The sequence below is a fragment of the Saimiri boliviensis genome, chromosome 3, assembly GCF_048565385.1.
Source record: "Saimiri boliviensis isolate mSaiBol1 chromosome 3, mSaiBol1.pri, whole genome shotgun sequence".
NCBI classification, from domain to species: Eukaryota; Metazoa; Chordata; class Mammalia; order Primates; family Cebidae; genus Saimiri; species Saimiri boliviensis.
This window is the reverse complement of record NC_133451.1, coordinates 69,418,837-69,445,105: the sequence shown is the minus strand read 5'-3', so window position 1 is coordinate 69,445,105 and position 26,269 is coordinate 69,418,837. Positions and strand designations below refer to the sequence as shown.

Here is a 26,269-nt window from a genome sequence, read left to right as displayed (position 1 = left end):
GCGCTTTGGAGGGGATGCTCCTGTCTAATTTGTTTCTGTTCCACAGACCGTCATAGAGTGGTCCCGGGTCCACTTCCTCAGGGAGATCATCGAGGCCATGTTGAAAGCCTATCAGCAGAAGCTGTTTGTGACTCACACGGTTGACGAATTGCTCTGGGGCTACAAAGATGAGATCTTGTCCCTTATCCATGTTTTCAGGCCTGACATCTCTCCCTACTTTGGTCTATTCTATGAGGTAAGCCAATTTTTCTTTTCAGAACCTCTTTTTTCAGCTGACAGTGGGTTGGGACACCCCAAGCCAGATTAAGTTTAAGTTTCTTTTAGAAATTGCCTAGAGTTAAGATATCTTGTAGAGTATTTAAAAAAAAAAATGGAGTGTTTTTGGAAATAAAAACAAAACTTGAGGCCGGGTGCAGTGGCTCACACCTGTAATCCCAGCACTTTGGGAGGCTGAGGTGGGTGGATCACTTGAGGTCAGGACTTTGAGACCAGCCTCGCCAACATGGCAAAACCCTGTCTCTACTAAAAATATAAAAATTAGCCAGGTGTGGTGGTACCCACCTGTAATCTCAGCTACTCAGGAAACTGAGGCAGAAGAGTTGCTTCAAACTGGGAGGCAGAGGTTGCAGAGATCACACCACCGCACTGCAGAGCTAGACTCCGTGTAAAAAACAAACAAACAAACAACAACAACAACAAAACAAAAACCCTTGAGTGCAATGGATAGTTGGGAAATTGGTAAAAGACAAAATAACCCCAGGAAGAGTATTAGATTAGGGGTGTGCTCTGGAGTTGTAATGAGTCTCCTCAGCTTTACATTTGTAGCTGTTTTCTGGCTCTGCTTGTTCAGGAGTCTTACCCTCTTCATGTGGTCCTGTAGCATTCTGTTTTTTATGGCAAACAGCAATAATTGTGTCCCTGGGCCTTCAAGGTTATACAAAACTTAGAAATTGTTAAAACAAAATTGTAAGCAAGTTTTAAAAAATTATCTGCGTGAGAGACAGGAGTCCTAAAAGTAGGGTCTCACCAACTCTGAATGCATCACTCTCGAGAAGTGGTCCACATAGAGTTCTGTAGAGGGTCCCTGTCTCAGGGAAACACAGCTTCACAGGACCAGAGGAAGCACAGATTTCCTGTCAAGCCCTGAATAAACCTCGCTTCTAGAAATGATTTCAGGAGAGCCTCCTACTGAAAGATATTATGCAAAGGTTCCCTCAGGGCCCAGGGGCTTCAGTCCATCAGCCAAGTAGATCTTGTTGCTAATATTTCACTATTTCTCAGAAAATTTGTATTATGTAACTTTCTTTTTTGTTTTTACATCATCAAATTCACTAGTCTGATGGCCACACTATCTGATGTGGTTGTGAGGATTTCACGAGATGATTCATGCAAAAATTTTAGACCAGACCCAGGAATATTATACTCAACAGTTGTTCACTCTTATTGTTACAGAGGAACTACTACCTGTGCTGTTTCTGAGAAATCATAGCTACATGCCCAAATAAAGAATTTTAGGAATGTACAGTGTCTGTATGTGCCCTTTTGAAGTCTAACTTGGAGAGAATACACAACTGAAGAAAACTTAATTGAAAATGGGACTATATTACTACCACCTTCTTCCAGTGTAGCAATTCTGGTATAATTGGTCCTGGTCCTGGACTTTGGGCTTTTACATTTATTTAGAAGTAATTCACTTACTATAAAGTTTACCATTTTAAAATGTACAATTCAGTAGTCTTTCATATAGTCACAAGGTTGTGCAACCATTACTACTAATCCCAGAACATTTTCATTACCCCGAAAAAGAAACCGCATACTCTCTTAGCAGTCACTTCTCTCCCTGTCTTACTCTCCCAGGCCCTGGGAACCATTAATCTACTTTCTGGCTCTGTGAATTTGCATATTTTGGACATCTCATATAAATGGAATCATATGATATGTGCCCTTCTGTATCTGGCTTTTAAATTTAGTATAATGTTGGAGTTCTTCCATGTTGTAGCATGTATCAGTGTTCCATTCCTTTTTATAACAGAGGAATTTCGCATTGTATAGATACACCACATTTTGCTTATCTGTTTATCAGTTGATGAACATTTGGGTTGTGTTCCCTCTTGGCTATTATTAGAAGTGCTGCTATGAATATTTATTCATACAGGCTTTGTATGAACATTGGGATATACCTTGAAGTGGAATTGTCTTGAGAATATACATAGGTATGAAATTTTGGAGTCCTGTGAATTCTGTGTGACGTTTTTAGGAACTGACAAACTGTTTTCCGCAGTGACTGCAACATTTTTATATTCTTACTGGCAATGTATAAAGGTTCTAATTTCACCACATCCTCACCGACACTATTTTTCTTTTTCTTACATTGCTAAGCTAGTGGGTATGAAGTGGTATCTCATCGTGGTTTTGATTTGCATTTCCCTAATAACTAATGAAGTTGAACATGTTTTTATGTGATTTCTGGCCATTAGTGTATTTTCTTTTGGGAAATGTCTCTTCAAATCCTTTGCCCATTTAAAAATTGAGCTCCTACTATTAAAAACCAGAAAATAATAATATAGTTAATATAGTATTTAGCAGAGTAGTCCCTATTTTCTAGTCCTGGTTCAGTCTTGTGTAGCAGTTTGGCCCTAGTAGGACAGTTTGATGAGGATTAAATTTGTTAGATACTGTATCAGTTAGGGTTGCCAGAGAAACAGAATCAACAGGATGTGTATCAATAGAGATCAGAAAGAGGGAGAGAAAGAAATATATATTATGGAATTGGCTTATGTGGTTGTGAAAGCTGCTAAGTCTGAAAGCCGTAGGGCAGGCCAGCAGCTAGAAACTCAGGTACCGTTGATGATGTGGTCTTGAGTTTGAAATCTGGAGGATGGGCTGTAACCTGGAAGTTTAGGCAGAATTTCGACATTGCAGTCTTGAGGAGAATTCCTTCTCTAGGAAACCTTTGTTTCTGCCTGTAAGGCTTTGAACAGATTGAATGGGGCCCAGCCACTCATTATTGAGGGTAATCTCCCTGAAAGTTAACTGACTGTAAATATTAATCACATCTGCAAAATACCTTCACCGCAACATCTGGGCTAGTGTTTCACCAAGCAGCTGGGTACCATAGCCTAGCCAAGTTGTCATAAAATTATCACAGTTACTTTAAATGATTATATTAAATTATTTTCAGAAAAATGGTACTAATGACGGAGACTATGTTTTTCTAACTGGAGAAGACAATTACCTTAACTTTACAAAGATTGTGGAATGGAATGGGAAAACGTAAGTCTAATGATTTATCAGTGGAATTATTTTTTCAGTTTTTATTTAAACTATATATCTACTGCTACATTGTTTAAAAAATGTGTTTAGCCTTTCTTGGATGAAAAATATAAAAATATGTAAATAGTCTTGTAATTATTATTGTATAAATAATGTGGTAATTCTATAAATAATGTAGTAATTATAATTCTATAAATAATTTATAGAATATATATATTCTATAAATAATGTGGTAAAATATTTTACAAATTAAATATTTAGTGATTTGTAGGTTTATCATGGCCAGGCATGAATTACAGGCCAGTGAAAAGTCCTACTCTTGCTTCGTAGTCATTGAGTGATGTGTAATAGCTACAGCACAAATACTTTTCAAACCACCACGTTTTGGGATATTTGGCCATTGCCTCTGTGAAAATTGATTTGGGGCCAGGGACGTACTTTTTCTTCCCCTTGATCTAATTAACACTGTTGTGTCTGTATAAATAAGATACTGTGAGTAGACAGCTCCAGTTACATCTTGCAAAGTCCTGACCATTTAAGAAAATCTAAACTCAAATGTGATCATCATTACCCTTTCTTTTGCTTATCAATTATAGGTCGCTTGACTGGTGGGTAACAGACAAGTGCAATATGATTAACGGAACAGATGGAGATTCTTTTCACCCACTAATAACCAAAGATGAGGTCCTTTATGTCTTCCCATCTGATTTTTGCAGGTAAAAGCTTTAAAGATAAGTACTTTTTAAGAAATGAGGTCTTTCACTGCAAGACCACCAAAAGCATGAGGAAATGTGTGCAGACAAACTTATTTTGCATGGATGTTTATGCTTAATCAGTGATAAATGCTGATGGCACGTCGAGGCAGTATAGTGTACTGGTTCACAGTACAGACTCCTGACTGTTGGTTTGAATCTTGACTCTATCACTTATAGCTGTGTGACCTTGGGAAAATTATTTAACCACTCTGTACCTCACTTTCCTCACTTGTAAGACAAAATTAGAAATTGTTAACTATGTTAGACATTGTTTTGAAGACAAATGAGTTACTATTAGTAAAATACTTTGCCCCAGGACCTGTCACACAGTAACCAGTATTAAGTGTTGGCTCTTAGTTACTATGATATGCTCTGTCAAGCATGAATTAACCTGGGCTTCTTCCAGTCAATAGGTAGTCTCTACATAGAAGCCAAATGAAAGATACAAATGTCCGTATTTCAGGAGAGTGGTTTCCTCAGGGGAGGCAGAGAAGGAATGGAATCAAGAGTGTTATGTAGACAGGTTCAGTTATATCCATAATATATTTTTTATTTGTCTAAGTGGCAGATACAAAGGTATTTGTTATAGTATTTTTTCTCTTTCTGGTGCCTAAAGTATTTCATTACAAAATGCTGTAGGGGTGGTTCATACAGTGAAACCACCTATGTTATTCACAAGCCTGCAAGAAATGTATCAACACCTCTGGTTTAGAGATGAAAAAGGGAGGTCCAAAAAACTAATTCCTGCCAGCCTTGAAAGGAAGAGCTGAAGGATCACTGTTGACTGTGTACATCACAGTGCTCTGTTAGTCAGGCACTATGCAGTGTAAGCGGTGGTCAGGTTACATGGGACCATGTTTGAAGCAAATAAGCATGAAAGGCATAATTGGCCGGGCGCGGTGGCTCATGCCTGTAATCCCAGCACTTTGGGAGGCCGAGGCGGGTGGATCACGAGGTCAAGAGATCGAGACCATCCTGGTCAACATGGTGAAACCCCGTCTCTACTAAAAATACAAAAACTTAGCTGGGCGTGGTGGCGCGTGCCTGTAATCCCAGCTACTCAGGAGGTGGAGGCAGGAGAACTGCCTGAACCCAGGAGGCGGTGGTTGTGGTGAGCTGAGATTGCGCCATTGCACTCCAGCCTGGGTAACAAGAGCGAAACTCCGTCTCGGAAAAAAAAAAAAAAAAAAAAAAAGAAAGGCAGAATTATGTTGAATTCCATTGAAATAAATGACTGGGCAAAATATGGAAACTAATTTTGGGGGGGTGGGAAATGAGTATCAAAGTATATATTCTAATAAAATAACTGTCCAATGTGACACTTTTCAAGTGCCTAAGACCCTACCAGGCCATGGCCGTCGCTGCCTGTTCTGCCTTAGCTTTGGCCCTGCCGTGCCCTGGCTTCCCTGACTTTGCCAGTGGCCTGTCCACACTGGCATGTGTCCATGCCAATCTAGAGGCCTCTTCTTTCTTGTTTATGTGAGTCTCCATTCTAAATGTTATCATCTTAGTTTTCTACTACATATTGTCTTTTCTTGTTTGGATATCACCACCATGGCCACCTCTTAAACACCTTTCACCACAGTTCATCTTCTGCTCTATTACATGTTGAGTTGACAGACTGCCTTCCATTCTTTTCTACTTGATGTATGAGCTTCTGGCCATGTTGTACCTGAGAACTGTTGCTAACTTGCAGAAGATCTGCAAGTTACAGTGACTGGAGTCCACATTCACTTTTTATTCTTATATCTGAACAGGTCAGTGTACATTACTTTCAGTGACTATGAGAGTGTACAGGGACTGCCTGCCTTTCGGTATAAAGTTCCTGCAGAAATATTAGCCAATACCTCAGACAATGCCGGCTTCTGTATACCTGAAGGAAACTGCCTGGGTTCAGGAGTTCTGAATGTCAGCATCTGCAAGAATGGTAAGAACTCAGAGGGGACTGATACAGGTGTCAAGAATGCAGAAAGATTGGAGTCCAACAAAGACTATGTAGCTGGACACAGTGGTGCACACCTATAGTCCCAGCTACTAAGGATGCTGAGGTGGGATGATCATTTGAACCCACGAGTTCTCACGTCCAGCCTGAGCAACATAGTGAGACCCCTGTCTCTAAAAAACAAAACAAACAAAAAAGAATATGTTGTCAGCCCCACAGATGTTTCATAACGTGGCTATTGAATGGTAAAAAAAAAATGATTGGCTTTTCTGTGATGCTTTTTATTTCCAGAATGCCGTGTTGTGCTTTTTTCAGGGCAATGGTTTAGAAGTATTTATGGTAATCATAGCTCATGTTTACTAAGCACCTGATGTATGCCAGTCGCTGTCCTAAGTGCTTTACATATTTACATATAGTGAATGCATGCAAAACATCAACTGATTTCATGTTCAAAACAATGCTAAGGCTGGGTATGGTGGCTCATGCCTGTATTCCTAGCACTTTGAGAGGCTGAGGTGGGAAGATTAGTTGAGGCCAGGGGTTCAAGATCAGCCTGGGCAACATAGCAAGACCCTGTCTCTACAAGAAAATGTAGATATATTTTTTCGTTTTTGAGATGGAGTTTCGCTCTTGTTGCCCAGGCTGGAGTGCAATGGCTCAATCTTGGCTTGGTGCAATTTCGGCTCACCGCAACCTCTGCCTCCTGGGTTCAAGTGATTCTCCTGCCTCAGCCTCCTGAGTAGCTGGGATTACAGGCATGTGCCACCACGCCTGGCTAATTTTTGTATTTTTCTCCATGTTGGTCAGGCTGGTCTCAAACTCCCTTCCTCAGGTGATCTGCCTGCCTCGGCCTCCCAAAGTGCTGGGATTACAGGCATGAGCCACTGCACCTGACCTTTTCTTGCAGTTTTTATTAAATTCTGTTTCCCTAAGAAGCTGATGCCAGAATCAATAGAAATATTCTACTTTGCACATTTAAACTTCTTGCTACAATCCTTTTCTGCTTCCCTCTTATGTATTGCCAAATTTGGACTGAAGTGAAACCCTCCAGGATTAACCTCCAGTGTTTTGAATTCTCCAGGAAAACATTTTGGATAGTGGGATGAGTGAGTGTTCTGGAGTGAGGCAGATCTGGGTTTGAGTCCTATTCTATTTGTTGGCAAATTGGCCAAAATTTATTAAGGAGTGTTCCAGACTTCTTAATAAAATAGAGGTGGTTATAACTTCTTGAGGTTGTGTGAGAGTTAGAGATAATGTATGTAAAACACTCAGGACAGCAGCCCTTATTAAGCCCTCAAGAGATTTAAAAAATACATTTTCATGGTCATCATAGGTCACAAAGAAGGAAGTCATGGCTTTGTGGAACTATTCAGCAGTAAATAGCAAAATGCATGTGCATGTCAGAGATGTGTGATGTGTTCCTTGAGCCATGGACTGGTGGATATATAAGCAAATTTAAATAACTTGCCAATAAGCTCCTTTCTCCAAAAATATAAATCTGGCAGCAATTATTGAGTCCCTCTCTTCTTTTCAATAGGCAGTTCTAGAATAGGTTTCCTTTAGTGCCTTGTTTCCCTATTTGGTTCTATATATATATATATATATAAACATTAAATTTACACGAGCACTTATTTGGTTCTTAAAATGAACAAGAAAGGAAAAGAACCCAGAATCTTTGTGATCTAGTTAGAGGCAGAGTGTATAGCACAACCAGGCTGACTTTTAAAAAATTCATATATGGACTGCCCCTCTTACCTGGCCGGCCAGTGGGCCGGCCTCCCTTCCCTTTTAAAAAAAATTAAAAAAAAAAAATTACATATGGCCAGGCGTGGCGGCTCAAGCCTGTAATCTCAGCACTTTGGGAGGTGAAGGCAGGCAGATCACTTGAGGTCAGCAGTTCAAGACCAGCCTGGCCAAAATGGTGAAACCCTGTCTCTACCAAAGATACAAAAAAATTACCAGGGTATGGTGGCTTGTGCCAGTAGTTCCAGCTACTTGAGAGGTTGAGGCAGGAGAATCACTTGAACCTGGGAGGCAGAGGTTGCAGTGAACCGAGATCGTGCCTATCTTTGGTAAAAAAACAAAATAAAACCATGACAATTTGTTTTTTAATTAAAAAAAAAAGAAAGACAAAAAACCAGTTCACTTACTGATACAGAATTGTAGTTGAAACTAATGCTTTGAGCTGCTGGGCGCGGTGGCTCACACATGTAATCCCAGCACTTTGGGAGGCTGAGGCGGGTGGATCACAAGATCAAGAGATCGAGACCATCCTGGTCAACATGGTGAAACCCTATCTCTACTAAAAATACAAAAAATTAGCTGGGCATGGTGGCTTGTGCCGTAATCCCAGCTACTCAGGAGGCTGAGGCAGGAGAATTGCCTGAACCCAGGAGGCGGAGGTTGCAGTGAGCCGAGATCACGCCATTGCACTCCAGCCTGGGTAACAAGAGTGAAACTCTGTCTCAAAAAAAAAAAAAGAAAGAAACTAATGCTTTGAGGTGCAATACTTCTCAGTCACTTAGTATTCTACCTTCATAACCTGATGGCTAGCTGTCCCTGGGTAAATTTTGTAACTTCTGTGAACCTCATTTTCTTCAAATGCAAAGAGAGGCTAATATTCTAACTTCATTGGGCTGTTGGGAGCATTAATTAAAGTAATGTATATGGAGCGTTTATTCTTTAAGTTCAGTAAATGTTTGTTGAAGAATAAATAATTTAGCTTTATATAATGTGGAATAAAAAATATGGGGGTAAATGAGATGTCAGTATAAATCCTGAAGCAGGAGGTACAGAATGATGTTCTGGCCTTCCCAAGTTAACTTCTATGTAGCTTTTTTGTTTTTCTTTAGGATCCAGGCTGTGGCCAAGAGCTTTTATTTGCATCTTTGATTTTAAGAACAGCATCATTCATTTCTGTTTTCCTTCAAATGCAGGTGCACCCATCATTATGTCTTTCCCACACTTTTACCAAGCAGATGAGCGGTTTGTTTCTGCCATTGAAGGCATGCACCCAAATAAGGAAGACCATGAGACATTTGTGGATATCAATCCTGTGAGTTCATACTTCCTCCTCGTGAAAGAGCGTATGTTTTATTCTGTCTACACCGTGTTCGCCAGTGTAGTCCTGAGCATTCTTTAAAAACATCCTTACTTTCATATGCTTTCATAGCCCTGTAATTAGAAGGCTGCATTCTGTGGATGAAATAGCAGAAATATGAGCAAAGCTGCCTTTAACAAAAAGCAACAGTGAAAACTCAGTTATTGGAAACTACTGAGATTGGACCCATGTAACCCGGTCAATCTTCTGTTGCTAGCCTTGGACCTCAACATATACTTATTTCTCCCACTGGGACACAGATCAGTAAGGTTAAAGAGGTCCCTTGGCTTCCTCACTGCCAGGAATATTTTGATTGAAATATGAATATGTATATTAACCTCAGTCACTTTTGGCAAAATTCTTTCTACAGGTTATTTGAGAGTTTATTATATTACTAATTGTGAAGGTATCAAGATAGACATAGAGGAGAAATACATACATATATGTATGTATATGTATAACACATTTAATCCTATATTCATAAAGGAGAAAAACAAAAACCATGCTAACCATATCTGCATTTTTGGAATTTGAACATTATGGAGCAGTAAGAAAAAGCAAGAACATTCTTTTAGCACAGTATTTTACTTCACACTCTTAGCTACATACATTGCATTTGTATCTGAGGAACCAGTGATCGTATGCTCTGGTGAGTAAGATCGTGTGTGGTTTTCTCCCTTTTCTCTCTTAGCCATCAACTGATCAGTCCCCTTGGATCAGCCAGACTGTTAGCAGAGCTTGTCACCAAGGGATGAGTGCAGTCTTACAACCTTAGTGCAGAGATGCTGCTGCCGTAAGGAAGACAAGTGCTGCAGCTGTGCCCCACAGCTGTGCTAGGTGGGCCCTATACTCGGATGCCACTCTCTGGCAGTGACCACCACCCTCTTCTTAGCGCATCTGGACAACTGCCTGGAAACCCAAACCTGACAGGCTGTCTTTTGGGTCTCCTTCCTGTTGGAGTCCTTCTAGGGCTGTGCTGTTGAGAGTGGCAGTATCCTTGGAGCTTGTTAGACATAACCAGTCTACTGAATCAGAGCCTGCATTTTAACAGGATGCCCAAGGACCCACATCCATATTCATGTCTGAGACACATTGCTCTACCAGCCACCTAATACAACCAGTGGTTCTCATACTGTCCTGGGGATCACTTTTACTTGGTTCTGCTCTGCTTGTCACATGTGATAATGGTCGCCTTGTTATCAGGCCTACACAGAAATGGTGCTCTATTGAAAAACTTGTTTGCAGTTTAAGAAATCCTTATGTTTTCTTTTCACTTCTCTGCTTTGCAGTTGACTGGAATCATCCTAAAAGCAGCCAAGAGGTTCCAAATCAACGTTTATGTCAAAAAATCAGATGACTTTGTGTAAGTTCTGCTTCTTTCTGTGAAGGAGCAGCAGTTTTTCTCCATTGCCCTTCTGATGGGGTTGATGTCAGGAGTAGTACAGCCTAATTCATCTGAGTCTGCTCGCCCCTGCCCTTCAGGGATGGGGCATGATCAGCATTTTCATGGGTGCCTTGGTCTTGGAATTTACTTGTTTTATTTAATCACACACTTAGAGAGTACTTCCCATAGATCAGCTATTGTTCTCAGCACCTTATATAAATTCACGTATAACCTTGTATTATCCCCATTTTACAGATGAGGAAACAGAAGCAGAGCATTTAGGTAACTTGCTAGAGACCACACAGCCTTACTATCTAGTCAACTTTTATTCACTCCACTAAGCATTTCCCTCACCCACCTTGACTCTCTTGGTGTATTAGGCTATTCTTGTATTGCTATAAAGAAGTATCTGAGACTGGTTAATTTATAAAGAGATTTAACTGTCTCACCGTTCTGTAGGCTGTACAGCAAGCATGGTGCTGGCATCTGCTCAGTTTCTAGGGATGCCTCAGGGAGCTTTTACTCTTGACAAAAGGTGAAGCAGGAGCAGGCACATCACATGGGGTGAGCAGGAGCAAGAGAGAGAAGAGAGAAGGTTCCACATACTTTAAAATACTAGATCTGATGAGGACGCACTACCACAAGGACAGCATCAAGGGAATGGTGCTAAACCATTCATGAGAAATCGACCCCCATGATCAAATCACTGCCCACCAAGCCCCACCTCCAACACTGGGGATTTACATTTTACCCTGAGATTTGCGGGAATGAGTATCCAAACTATATCACTCAGAGACTTGAGAAAGTCTCTTCCTCTTTCTCTCTCTCTCTTCCCACTGCTCCCACTTGGGGCCAGCCATAGCTCTCATTTGTGTAGTTAAAATCTCTTGAGTCTAGCCACACTTCCCCATGCAACTTAATTTGGATTCCAAAGTATAATCTTCTGCTCAGACTTTTCAATGCAAATTTTTTAGATATGAGAAAATTATGATATGTTGAATGAATAAAACAGGATGCAAAACTTTGCATAACATATTTATCTATTTCTCTATCAAACTTGTCTTCCCCATTGAATTTGCCAGATTTAATACCAGGTGTCATGGCACTTTTTAAGAAGTAGATGCGGTTTACCAAAATGCATTTTGTCATCTGTATATGTATTTCTTAGGCAGTATAATTTAGTAGTTAAGAGCTGGAACCTTAGAATCAAAGTGGAATTACATTTCTGGCTCCACCACTTAGCTGTGGTGATCCTAGGCAAATTATGTAGCCTTTCTGAGCCGTAATTTTCTTGTCTGTAAATCTGGGACAGTAATACCTACTGCATTTGACTACTGTAGGAATTGAGTGAGATAATATCCTGCAAACACCCAGCACAGAGCTCACACATGGTACGTGCTCAGTTGGCTCTTGTTGCAAAGACAGTACTTCAGTGGCCTAGTTACAGAACACTCTGAGGTATGTCAGCTTTCTTCTGCCGGGTGGAGCCTTCCCGAATGACTCTAATGAGAATAGTAATCATTTTAAGGAATCTGCCTTCAGTATCTTGTGTTTTGATAAATGTACAGCACTTGGAATTGCTAGACAGACTGGAATCTAACTTTTGGTGTATATGTTTGCAAAGATAAGAAATCAGTAAATTCTGGGTAATTTAAGAAATAAATATACTGGAATCTTCATATTGACACATCTGTCCAGGAAAGTGTACCATCGTGATGAGGATGTCTCTGAAATCTCATCCTTTGTCTTTGTAGTGAAACGGGAGACATTAGAACCATGGTTTTCCCAGTGATGTACCTCAATGAGGTAAGTCCTGAGATGGAGGGAGTCATGGGTGTTTTCAGACTCAGAAAACATCCATTATGATGTCTACTGTTGTAGTTATGAATGAGTTAAGATATTACAGAAGGGAAAAAGATTTTTAAAACCTGTTATTCCTCAGAAAATTTCACTTAAATGTTCACATGAATCTGCCTGTGTCTGAGTTGATTTGGAGAAATGATGAAAAGAAATTCTCCTTCTCAAGAATGCTATTTGGGCAAAACTCCCTTCTGGGTAGCTGCTCATGTAAGAAACAAAAACAGAGGTAAATGAGCCATTGGCAGACATTGTTGAAGCAGGATAATAGTTCACACTCAGATAAATGCCAGCTAGACCTTTGTCTCCTCCTTCTTTGTAGCCATGCTGGCTTAACACACCTGCGATGAATTCTTTTCTGAATCACATATCACGTTTACTGTAGTTATATCTCCTCGGTTTCTCCTGCTTCCACCCAGTTGAGGAAAAAAAAAATGCAGGTTTGTTTCTTCAATAAATTCTTGATTGGCAAACTTCTAGTTTTTAATATTTTTCTGTTTCCTAAAAATACTTGCTGTTTGTAGAATATTGAATAACAGAGACTAACAAGAAAAACTAAAATGACTATTCACAGAATCTGTGTCAGCCTGATAATACTGTTTTTAATTTATTTTATTTTACTCAATGTGTTGTACAGTCTTTTCCAATAACAAGTTTAAAAGGTAATCTAATGTTTTACATGTTATAAAACATGTGCTCTTTATAGAACTCTTAGAAATTTTTTTTTTAAATTGATTTATAAAGTAAATTATTGATGAGTCCCTCTTTCTCAGAGGCAGGTGCAATTGACATCTTCAGATGTGATCTTCAGATGTCAACTCTTGATATTTTTCTGGTCTTGATATCACATAGTTGAAATCATACTATAGATAAAATTTTATTTAGCATTATATTGTTATTCACATTTACAAACTTTTTTTTTTTTTTTTTTTTTTGAGACGGAGTTTCACTCTTGTTACCCAGGCTGAAGTGCAATGGTGCGATCTCGGCTCACCGCAACCTCCGCCTCCTGGGTTCAGGCAATTCTCCTGCCTCAGCCTCCTGAGTAGCTGGGATTACAGGCACGTGCCACCATGCCCAGCTAATTTTTTGTATTTTTAGTAAAGACGGGGTTTCACCGTGTTGACCAGGATGGTCTCGATCTCCTGACCTCGTGATCCACCCGCCTTGGCCTCCCAAAGTGCTGGGATTACAGGCTTGAGCCACCGCGCCCAGCCACATTTACAAACTTTTAAAGGTTCGTGATTACAGTTCTAAGATGAGATTTTTATTGTTTTATAGGAAAAATTCAGGCAGTGTTTACCAATTTATAGGACCTCTTTGCAATTGCTCCTGGATCATCCCTGTTCCTGTTTGCGGGCAGGGGCACGAAAGGTCTTTTTGAAAATGCAGAAGGGTCCTTTCCTGCCAACTTCTGTTCAGTAGTGGCATATTTGAAGTCCCTCCACTCCCAACTTTTGCCTTGCTTTTTCATGAAAGACTAAAAGTCCAGGTGTGTGGAGTGGAACCTTGTATTTTTGCTGCCTCCTACGAAGAGCTTGATTATTCTCTTCTCTAGAAAAATAAAATATTAGACCTGAAAGTGACCTTGGAGACTATTGCTGCACCACCTTTTTACTGAGGTGGGAATGCTGGGAGCCTCAGCCAATTACCAGAAATAACCAGTCTACTGAATCAGAGCCTGCATTTTAACAGGATGCCCAAGGACCCACATCCACATCCATATTCATGTCTGAGACACATTGGTCTACCAGCCACCTAATACAACCAGTGGTTCTCATACTGTTCTGGGGATCACTTTTACTTGGTTCTGCTCTGCTTGTCACATGCGATAATGGTCGCCTTGTTATCAGGCCTACACAGAAATGGTGCTCTATTGAAAAAAAACTGTCTTAGAACCCAGCCCATTGACTCAGTCCAGTGGGGAAAAAAAATCCTCTCTTTCTGTTTTTTTTTTTTTTTTTTTTTTTTTTGAGACAGGGTCTCACTCTGTCACACTGTATAGCGGTGCAATTTCGGCTCACTGCAGCCTCAACTTCCTGGGCTCAGGTGGTCCTCCCACTTCTGCCTTACAAGTAGCTGGAATGATAGCTGTGTGCCACCATGCTTGGCTAATTTTTTTTTTCTGAGATGGAGTCTTGCTCTGTGGTCCAGGCTTGAGTGCAGTGGCCCAGTCTTGGTGCATGGCAACATCTGCCTCCTGGGTTCAAGTGATTCTCATGCCTCAGCCTCCCAAGTAGCTGGGACTTTAGGCGCCTGTCACCATACCTGGCTGATTATTGTATTTTTAGCGAGATGGGGTTTCACCATGTTGACCAAGCTGGTCTCAAACTCCTGACCTCAGGTGATCTGCCCTCCTTGGCCTCCCAAAGTGCTGGGATTACGGGCATGAGCCTCCATGTCCAGCCCGTTAATTTTTGTATTTTTTGTAGAGAGGTGTTTTCACCACATTGCTCAGGCTGGTCTCAAACTCTTGAGCTCAAGCAATCCACCTGCCTTGTCCTCCCAAAGTGCCGGGATTCCAGGAGTGTGCAACTGTGCCAGGCCTCCAATGCAAAGTAAGCCTAAACTAGGCCAGAATTGTTGCTCATCATTTCTATGGAATTAAGCTCTTCAGATACCACACTCATTACACTAGGTGGTAATTCCTCTGCTCTGCATACACTAAGTGTTATTCTAGTACATTTTCTACTTATCAACAGTCTCTGGAATTCTGGTTAGCCCACAACTTCACTGAGCACTTTCTATAGAGGGCTGTGGTCCTTATTACTATATATGTAACCAAGAAAGAAATTATACTTTCCATATACCATTTTTGCAGTGTTTCATTTATTTATTCATTTAATCAGCCAGGATTAATCAAACACCTACTGTGTGCTGGGTTCTATACCCAGTGTGGAGGCGACTGAGGTTAGGTCTTGCCTTTAGGGACCTCACAGTCATTGTGAAACAAACAGAGTTACAATGCAGAGTTCAAGGACAATGAGCAAGGACAATGATGAAGGTAGACTGACATGGAAACTTAGGGAAGAGGCCTTTGACTAGGTGTGAGGTGGCCAGTGAAAACTTTTGGAAGGAAGTGATGCTGAGCTGGATTTTTAAGGATGAATTGGCATTACCTGACATAAAACAAAAGATGATACTGTCTCAGTATTTCTGAACACATTTTACCTCCTTTTTCCAATCTATTTTAAGAGTAAAAAAATGTCTTCAGAGACAAGGTATTAATGAACAAATGCCCCTTCTGATTAATCTGACTTATAAATGGATTTTCAGTATATTTGGCTTGCTAACAGGAGGACGTTCCCAATTTGTATTAAATGATTTGAAGGAAAGATACAGCAAAAAAGGTTAGACACTGGATGTTTAAATAGTATCAAGGGAATACTATTTTCTTGCCTCTCCAGAGCGTTCTCATTGATAAAGAGACTGCGAGTCGACTGAAGTCTGTGATCAACACTACTTTGATTATCACCAACATCCCCTACATCATCATGGCGCTGGGTGTGTTCTTTGGTTTGGTCTTTACCTGGCTTGCGTGCAAAGGACAGGGATCCATGGATGAGGTGAGAACTGGCTGAAGGAACTTCTTCCTTATTGGATAACTTTACTTCAGGAATTCAAGTGTACTTCATTGAAGGGCTGTCAGCTGGCTTATTAGGATGAATTCTGGAATTTTATGCTGGGCATAGTGATTTCATGGTTATTTTACTGTTGGACCAAATGGGAAGCAAAGGAAGTGTGTCAAAGAAGGTGGAGGGATAGAATATACCATCTAGTATTTGGGGAATAGAATATTTTTGGATGTATACCCTGGGAGTTAACTTTACGTCTTTGAAAACAATAACCTGAAAGAAAACGAAGAATATGTAAGTTACGCATCTGATCTTTGGTGTCAGACTGCCTGAGTCCAAATCCCAATTCTGCCACTTAACAGCTGTATGACCCTAGAAACTGTGCTTGCATTTTTTTCATCTGTAAAATGGGATAATAAAAGCCTCCCTTAGGAGTTTTTCTTAAGGATTAGATGATATAGTAGGCATAAAGGACTTGGCCCAGTGTTAGCATATAGTAAGAGCTCAGTACAGGTTTAATTATTATTACATATGATAAAACAGTCCCAAGATTATAGAGCAAGGCAGCCAAGACCCTGCTTGGAAAGAACCCCTGATGTATCCGAAGATACCTATGATTTAGGTTCCACTGTATTAATAAATGATTGGAATGTGGGCGTAGTTACTTTCCTGGAAGGCTAGGATAAAGAGTTGGGTTGGCCTCTCCAAGTGACCAGCAGCCTGAAAACCTCCCATAAGCCTTTTCTGTAGAATCTGAAAACCTCTCATAAGCCTTTTCTGTAAAAGCCCTGCCTAAATTTTCCGCAGCTTCCTTTTTTTGCAACAGAGCCTTTTTTTCCTTCATTTTCCTCAACTGAGTGTCCAAGGCAAATGTGAAGTAGAAAATAAATAGGTGAAACCATCTGAGTAAAATTAGCTGGATTTCCCTGACTTCCATATTCTTCCATTATTTCTCTTACCCCATGCCAGTCACTTTAGCCTGAATTAGCTGTGAAGCAAACTATTTTGCCGTTTCTATGTGTGGATCTTCCAGTCTGACTTTGTGCAGTCACTGAAATTGTTTTAGGCACAAATGAAACCTCATGGAAATGTTAATTACTGCTCCTCCAATTAACCTTCCTCATATATTCAACAAGCAAGCAATTATTGAGCACTACTGACTCTGAGACACTATTCCCTATTAGGTTTCAAACCAGTAAGGAAGCAAATTCAATAGAGTCTGATAAGTTTTATAATCTAGATCAACACAGAGAAGCATACTATTATGGTATTGAGAGTGGGAGTGGTCAGAGAAGGCCTCCTGAAAAGGTTGGGGCTGAATCTTAACAAGAGGCAGCCCAAGAAGGGAGGTGAGGGGGATGAGCCACCTTCTTATAGTTCTCTCCTCCTTCCATGTCTCCACTCCCCACCCAAACTTCTCACACTGGGAAGAAGCTTCTGACATGAAACACCTAACTTCCTTTCTTCTCTATTCTGTGTCTCAGGGAACAGCTGATGAAAGAGCACCCCTCATTCGAACCTAAACATCGCCTGTGCTTAGTGAAGGAACCGTGTGAGCTGTCCTGACCTGGACCACGGCAAGGGGAAACCCTCCACCTCCTTGCAGGCTTGTTGCCTGTTGAAAGGAGGGAAAAGACACAGCGCTGGCAAGTGATAGGAACATTCTGGCCAGAGGTTAAAGAGCAGGCTGACATGGCTCGACATTAAGCTTTATAAAATCATGTGGGCTCTGAAATTGTTTTTTTATGTGTCTAGCAAGTATTTAATAAGCCCTTGTATAGTAATTCTTCTGTTGTTGGTTGCTGTTAGCTCCAGAATTTTGTGACCACTGTTGTGGATAAAATGTCTCTGCATCACATGTTAATGCTACTTGGTCTAACTTTATTCAGTGTGCTTCATTCACCAAACTTTGTGCTCAAAATGCATATATACCATTTTATGTTGTATTCCTCCATTTCACTTGCAAAACAGAAGTCAATTAAGAGTTCGGGACCCAGGGTAAAATGGTAGCCAATATATCATTCAAATGCATCTGATTTCTAAAACATTACATATTACATTTTATGCTAATCTTCATTTCATAATTCCTCCAGGAAAACTCAGTCTTCCAACTACAATAAAATACTGGGTAGAATCAAATGGGAAAGGGGTTGGGTGGGGTGATAAGTGGGGTGATACCCATAAGTTGATAGTGATAAGCTCCTAAGGATTTTTAACATGTACTTTTGTGAATGAAGAGAATGCATAAATAATGTCGGTGAGGATAAGTACAGATATTTCATGTATAGTAGAACTAAATGCTAGTTATAATGCTTGTGGATAGTTGTTATTTTTTTAGTCAAAATGATTGTGATGTGAAAAGATGTTTCTGAGAGAATGAAATGAGTAACTGATTTTTCTTCCTGAGTCACCCTTGCCAAATATGATACTGTATTAATTAATCTACTTTTGAGTTATTATTTGTAAAATTATGAATATGGGAAATCCATCTATCTGCAGCCTAAGTTACACATAAGTTTCAGAAAGTCCGATTAGACTCAAGAGACATTTATTCTGGAAAAGCCTCCTTCTTGGTACTTTTGAAATTCTTTTTACAAGTTATTTCCGCAGATTCAGTTCCTTCCAGTGTTTTGTAGCTCACTGTCACTCACTGAATACAGAAACATGTGCCCTACACTTCCTGTGACAATCATTTTGCTGATAGAATGATGGATGTTTAAAATACTGCACAAAGTACTTTAAAGAAAGGTCTGTTGGGACCAGAAGCAGAGCTACCACTTTTCAAAGGACTTCTCGGTTTCAGCATAACCTAAGTCAGGGGATCAAGAGCCATGATATGTCACAGTGTTCAGAATTCAAGCATATTTGAGGGCATTTTCTCTGATTCTCTAAGTTCACTATTCATTTTCAGTTGAGAAGCCTTCATTTAGCTGACAGAGTGCTTATCAAATTTCTTAACAACTGAACCATTCAAAGGGATTTTTTTTGTTTAAAACTGGAGTTCAATGTAAGCAAATGAAAAATATAGATTTTATTTCCATAGCTTTTTAATCCCTGTATTGAGGTAATAAATCACTTTACTGACAATGTTTCCTTTGTCTACACTAAAGCAACATGTGATATATTTCCCCTCTTGAAGAGGTAATTCATCAAACTCACCTTTTCTAAAGAATCAAGATAGAACTTTTAGATACTCCAACTCACCAAAATGTAAAAAACTAACAAAAATATTTGGTCTTCAATAATGCTAAATATCTAGATGTTTAGAATTTATCAATATTTAACTAGATAATTGGGCATGTCTTATTTATGCATGTACTTATCCATACTAATAAAATTGACAAGCTAGTGCATACTTATTGGTTCAGTCCTATTATCAGGATATAATCATCTATGAGGAGGATATTTTAAATACTGTAAATGATAACAGTTAATGATAAACACATTTAGACTGAGTCGCACACTGGCAGGGAGACCAAAAACATATTACTTCCATACTTGTGTCATGATTCTTTTTTTTTGAGACAGAGTCTCGCTGTGTCGCCAGGCTGGAGTGCAGTGGCACAATCTCAGCTCACTAAAACCTCCACTCCCAGGTTCAAGCGATTCTCCTGCCTTAGCCTCCCAAGTAGCTGGGACAATAGGCACGTGCCACCACGCTCAGCTAATTTTTGTATTTTTAGTAGAGACGGGGTTTCATCATGTTGGCCAGGATTGTCTCAATATCCTGACCTCGTGATCCAACCACCTTAGCCTCCCAAAGTGCTGGGATTATAGGCGTGAGCCACCGTGCTTGGCCTGTGTCATGATTCTTAGGAGTTACTTGGTCTAAATCACATTTGATACTATCCTTCTGAAAAGTCTGAGTCAGACCTACAAACTACAGTCAAAATTACAGATTAAGAGGAATGAACGCACCTATTTGGTTTTAAAGTTGAAAAATTATTTCTCATGCTCATTCTCTTGTGGCCGTTATCCTAGAAGGACCCCCAAAAGCTTTGGGATTGTAAGCACTGTCATGATCACAGAATGCAAGCTTCTGGTACCATGATCCTCAACTTGGAGAGGAAAAAACCAAGACAGAGAGCTTAACTCACTTCTCTCAGGGAAAATTAGGAGTTGAGCACAGGACAGGAAATGGGCTTTGCCACTTTTAGCTCCAGGCTTTTCCAACTAGACTTTGTTTCCTCATGTTCTAGAAAGATCACTAATGGTCAAGTGGAACAAGCACTACACGAGTAACCCCTATTGGGGTTTTTACTTGAGGGAGGCTAATTTTTCATTTAAATTGCTCAAGATAGGAGTTCTGCAAAAGGTAGTCCTCATCATTGGCCCCTCTGGGCATTATCACTAGAGTAAATTGCTTGTGCCTGTTAACAAGAATACTGACCAGAATGCTCTTCATGTAGTTATACAGTTGGTGCATTTCATGCAGTTCTTGACATGTTTATTTCTACCTTAATGCAATGAAATGTTTCATTAATAAAAAAACCACTTTGTATAAAATTGCACTAGAAGTCATATGTCATTGGATGTCCTGTTGTTACAAAGTTTCACTGGAAAGATGTTCCTTGACAGATGCAGCCCTGAGTCACACAGTTGGGCCACCTCTGATTTCAGCTTTGTTGTAGTGGACAGTTACAAGCGGCCTGACAAGTCCCACTCCAAGCAGTCCTGCACTCTGCTTTTCTGTCTCAAGCCTTTCCCCAGAGCCCTGGAACCACCATAGGAGTATCAGTGGGTTAACAACCCAAGGCAACCCTCAACTAAATGGGGCAGGAGTTAGTCAGCTGATAGACATTTCAGTCTTCAGAGAAGCAATCCTCAGGCTTATTCCACGAGTCCTCAGTTAGAGTTGCCCACAGTGGTAAATACTATTAGTGTTTCTATATTCCCTGTCTTAATCACCCACCCCCTCAACGCTGCTTCCCAAATCATCCACCTGTCTTAACATCTTTACCTTAGGTCTGCTTCCAGGTAAACCCAACTAAAAGGCAGTAAGTCCACCTAGAAGGGCTCAGTAGGATCCAAGAGCTATTGGAGAGGCACTGGGGCTTTTGTTTTTTCTTCTTTTTATTTTTTTTGGAGACAGAGTCTTGCTCTGTTGCCCAGGCTGCAGTGCAGTCGTGCAATCATGCTTCACTGTAGCCTTGACCTCTTGAGCTCAAGTGATGGTCCCACCTCAGCCTCAGTAGCTGGGACTACAGGTGTGCGCCACCACATCTGGCTAATTTTTGTATATTTTCTTGAGACAGGGTTTCACCATATTGCCCAGTGGTCTTGAACTCCTGGGCTCAATCAATCTGCCTGCTTTGGCCTCCCAAAGTGCCGAGGCTTTTGTTTCTAGGGAGATTTGTTCTAAAGTTATTAGTCCCAAAATTCAGATTACCTTTAAAACCTTTCCCATCCCAATATTGCAACTAAGTTTTGAAATCAGCAAGTCCAGATCAGTCTTTTGTAATTGGATTTTTTTTTTTTTTTTTTTTTTTTTTTTTTTTTTGAGACGGAGTTTCGCTCGTTACCCAGGCTAGAGTGCAATGGTGCAATCTCGGCTCACTGCAACCTCCTCCTCCTGGGTTCAGGCAATTTTCCTTCCTCAGCCTCCTGAGTAGCTGGGATTACAGGCACGTGCCACCACGTCCAGCTAATTTTTATATTTTTAGTAGAGACAGGGTTTCACCATGTTGACCAGGATGGTCTCGATCTCTTGACCTCGTGATCCACCTGCCTCAGCCTCCAAAAGTGCTGGGATTACAGGCGTGAGCCACTGCGCCCGGCCTTTAATGGGATTTTTAAAATGGATTTTCAGTATATTTGGCTTGCTAACAGGAGGACATTCCCAATTTGTATTAAATGATTTGAAGGAAAGATACAGCAAAAAATACACCGGATGTTTAAATAGTATAAAGGGAATAGGTTTTGGGTACATGTGAAGAACATGCAAGATTGTTGCATAGGTACACACATGGCAGTGTGATGTGCTGCCTTCCTCCCCATCACCTATATCTGGCATTTCTCCCCATGCTATCTCTCCCCAACTCCCCACTCCCCACTGTCCCTCCCCTATTTCCCCCCTACAGACCCCAGTGTGTGATGCTTCCCTCCCTGTGTCCATGTGTTCTCATTGTTCAACACCCGCCTATGACTGAGAACGTGTGGTGTTTGATTTTCTGTTCTTATGTCAGAGTTTGCTGAGAATGATGGTTTCCAGGTTCATCCATGTCCCTACAAAGGACATGAACTAATCATTTTTGATGGCTGCATAGTATTCCATGGTGTATATGTGCCACATTTTCCCTGTCCAGTCTATCATTGATGGGCATTTGGGTTGGTTCCAGGTCTTTGCTATTGTAAACAGTGCTGCAATGAACACTTGTGTGCATGTGTCCTTATAGTAGAACAATTTATAATCCTTTGGATATATACCCAGTAATGGGATTGCTGGGTCAAATGGAATTTCTATGTCTAGGTCCTTGAGGAATTGTCATACTGTCTTCCACAATGGTTGAACTAATTTACACTCCCACCAACAGTGTAAAAGTGTTCCTCTTTCTCCACATCCTCTCCAGCTTCTGTTGTCTCCAGATTTTTTAATGATCGCCATTCTAACTGGCATGAGGTGGTATCTCAATGTACTTTTGATTTGCATTTCTCTAATGACCAGTGATGATGAGCATTTTTTCATGTTTGTTGGCCTCATGTATGTCTTCTTTTGTAAAGTGTCTGTTCATGTCCTTTGCCCATTTTTGAATGGGCTTGTTTCTTTCTTGTAAATCTGTTTTAGTTCTTTGTAGATTCTGGATTATCAGCCCTTTGTCAGATGGGTAGATTGCAAAAATTTTTTCCCATTCTGTTGGTTGCTGATTCACTCTAATGACTGTTTCTTTTGCTGTGCAGAAGCTGTGGAGTTTGATTAGGTCCCATTTGTCTATTTTGGCTTTTGTTGCCAATGTTTTTGGTGTTTTGGTCATTAAGTCCTTGCCTATGCCTGTGTCCTGAATGGTTTTGCCTAGGTTTTCTTCTAGGGTTTTTATGGTGTTAGGTCTTATGTTTAAGTCTTTAATCCATCTGGAGTTAATTTTAGTGTAAGGTGTCAGGAAGGGGTCCAGTTTCTGCTTTCTGCACGTGGCTAGCCAGTTTCCCCAACACCATTTATTAAACAGGGACTCCTTTCCCCATTGCTTGCTTTCATCAGGTTTGTCAAAGATCGGATGGTTGTAGATGTGTGGTGTTGCCTCCAAGGCCTCTGTTCTGTTCCATTGGTGTATATCTGTTTTGGTATCAGTACCATGCTGTTTTGATTACTGTAGCCTTGTAGTATAGTTTGAAGTCTGGTAGTGTGATGCCTCCTGCTTTTTTTTTTCTTTTTTCTTTTTTTTTTTTTTTTTTTTTTGCTTAGAATTGACTTGGCTATGCGGGCTCTCTTTTGGTTCCATATGAAGTTTAAGGTGTTTTTTTCCAGTTCTGTGAAGAAGGTCATTGGTGGCTTGATGAGGACAGTGTTGAATCTGTAAATTACTTTGGGCAGTATGGCCATTTTCATGATATTGATTCTTCCTAACCATGGGCATGGAATGTTTCTCCATCTGTTTGTGTCGTCTCTTATTTCGTTGAGCAGTGGTTTGCAGTTCTCCTTGAAGAGGTCCTTTACATCCTTTGTTAGTTGTATTCCCAGGCATTTTATTCTCTTTGTGGAAATTGTGAATGGCAGTTTGTTCTTGATTTGGCTCTCTTTAAGTCTGTTATTGGTGTATAGGAATGCTTGTGATTTTTACACATTGATTTTGTATCCTGAGACTTGGCTGAAGTTGCTTATCAGTTTCAGGAGACTTGGGGCTGAGATGATGGGGTCTTCTAAATATACAATCATGTTGTTTGCAAATAGAGACAATTTGACTTCCTCCTTTCCTATTTGAATACGCTCTATTTCTTTTTTTTCTTGCCTGATTAGATCAATCTTAAAATATCCAGCTCAGTGTTACAAATGTCATATATTAAGGACATTTGATCCCTAATGCCAAGTCTAATTATTTCAAATCAGAGAGTAAGAAAAATCTAGAAAAAAATTAAAACAATAAGGTATATTAAAACATATATTCATTAACAATAAGAAAACAGTATTGGATGAGAGGTATAGAATATAAAGTACAAAAACATGTACACACTATTCAGCACAAGATAAGGATACCATTTCCAATAACAACTATTTTTTCATTTAGTCAAGTTTTTAAACACTTTTATTGAGGTATAATTTATATACCATAAAAGTAACCCATTTAAAAAGTACAATACAATGATTTTTAGTAAGTTTACTGAGTTGTGCAGTTTTAGAACATTTCTATCACCTCAGTAAAATTCCTCATGCCGGTTTATAGCCACTGAGTCTTGCCAAACCTAGCCCCTGGCAACCACTAATCTTTCTGTCTTTATAGATTTGCCTTCTCCAGACATTTCATATAATCATGCAGTACGTGGTATTTGGATCCTGGCTTCTTTCTACATTATACCTAAAAATGTGTTCAACTAATTTCATTAAACATCCACTTTATGCTAGGCACTATGAATATAAACTAGGCTACTGGTTTAAAAGAGATCTATGGATCTTATGGTCTAGTGTGGAAAACAGTAACCAAATAATCATACAGATAAATGTAAAATTTCAACTGAGTTTCATGACTGGGAGCTGGAGTTTATTAAGCAAAGCAAAGCATTTCAGACAAAGGGAGCAAGACAAAGACTACACTTGAAGAGAATCAACATGGATGCAGGGAGATCAATTAGGAGCTGTTGTGCTAGGTCTAAAAGGGCATGCAAAATGAGTGCTTAGCTACAACCTCTTCTCACTTGATATTCTCTCCCTGTCAATCCCATTTACTTCCCAGACTGCAATTACAACTCAAGCACGGGCCTCTCTGTTCAGCTTCAGCCTCACGTATCTGGATACCTGCTGGATATCCTTAGCCAGGTTGTCCTCAAATGCAGTAAGTAAAAGAACTCATTTTTCTTTTCTTCCCAAATTCCAATTATAAGAAAATGGCATTACGGTTATATCTCACTGTACAGCCAGAAATCAGGGACTCATGCTAGGCTGCTCCCTTCCCTCCCCTCCACATACAATCAATTAAGCAATCATCCATCCATCTTTATTCCTGCTGTTCTCACCTGCATATCTGCACTTCCACTAGGACTCCTACAATAATTGCTATTAGCATTACTTAGTTTTTAAAATAAGTAACCCTTTTACATTTTCAGAAAACTTAAAATGGGTTTAGGTTAAAAGTGTTCCTCCATCCATTTCCTAGCCACCCAATACATCTTCCTAGATGCAACCAATATTATTTGGTTTTGTACGTGTATTTTTCCAGGAATATTTTGTATAAATCATGTGTATTTATATATTCTAGCCCTCTTTAAAAAAAAAAAAAACCCAGATTGTAGCACAAATACACAGTGTTCTGAATTGTGCATTTTTCATGTAATTTTTTTTTCAACTCCAAGGATGAACATTCCACATGTAATTTATCTTTGAGGTCTTTCTTTTCAGTACTAAAAGCCTTCTTGTTCCCAGCTCATAGTGGAATAGTATTCCTTTGTATAAAGGCAAAAATTTATTTAACCAAATCCTGATTTATTTCCAATCATTATTATAGACAGTGCTATAATGAATTACCTTGTATTCCATTATTTTGCCAAATCATTTATAAGATAAATTCCTAGAAGTAGCATTGCTGAGTCAAACGACATCGGTAATTTTGATAGGTACAAAGGTTTTTAGATATTGTTGTTTGTTTTCATTTTTTTAAAGTTACACATACAAGCACAAAGATTTAACAATCAAACAGTTCTACAATTGTTATTTTTAAAAAAGATAAGAAAAGCAGACACTACTCTCAGAGTGCTTGCAGGCACCTCTTTTAGCCTTTTTTTTTTTTTTTTTTTTTTTTTTTTTTTTAACTTACTCCCTTGTCTCTAGATAATATGCTGCTTGGTGAATTTTGTTTCAGCGTTACCCACTGACTCCCTGCCATGGAGGATGAGGGTTTAGCTCTATTCTATACACACACATATTCTTTTCATTCCCCCATCTTTCCAACATACTTATGTCATAATTTTGTCTATTCAATTCACATTATTGGGATTACGTGAAAACTGCACAATTGAGCCATGTAGAAACCTTTCAACACTTTTCCTTTCTCATCTAATACTGTTTAATTGTCTCATTGGCTTAGTTTTCTCGTGTTTATCACCAATTCAACCACAACCTCGTTGCTAATTGTCTAAATCTCTCTCAAATTGCTCATCCTTATGAAGTAGCCTTCCCCCGAACCTGACTTAATACATTGGACTGGTTGCTCTCCAAGTCATCCTGGGAATTCCTGCCAT

General features: G+C 39.8%; 1 protein-coding gene across 1 annotated transcript in view; it reads left to right on the top strand.

The window, feature by feature from the left end:
• Positions 1 to 17,744, top strand: part of SCARB2 (scavenger receptor class B member 2) — a 56,525-nt gene extending 38,781 nt beyond the window's left edge. Inside the window, exons 4-12 of the mRNA XM_003931998.4 lie at positions 47 to 235; positions 3,182 to 3,273; positions 3,870 to 3,989; positions 5,786 to 5,955; positions 8,907 to 9,025; positions 10,360 to 10,433; positions 12,209 to 12,260; positions 15,719 to 15,877; positions 17,371 to 17,744. Of these exons, the coding sequence (XP_003932047.1) occupies positions 47 to 235; positions 3,182 to 3,273; positions 3,870 to 3,989; positions 5,786 to 5,955; positions 8,907 to 9,025; positions 10,360 to 10,433; positions 12,209 to 12,260; positions 15,719 to 15,877; positions 17,371 to 17,409 (1,014 nt within the window). The 3' untranslated portion in view covers positions 17,410 to 17,744. The remainder of the gene's footprint in view (positions 1 to 46; positions 236 to 3,181; positions 3,274 to 3,869; positions 3,990 to 5,785; positions 5,956 to 8,906; positions 9,026 to 10,359; positions 10,434 to 12,208; positions 12,261 to 15,718; positions 15,878 to 17,370) is intronic.
• Positions 17,745 to 26,269: the final 8,525 nt, after the last annotated feature.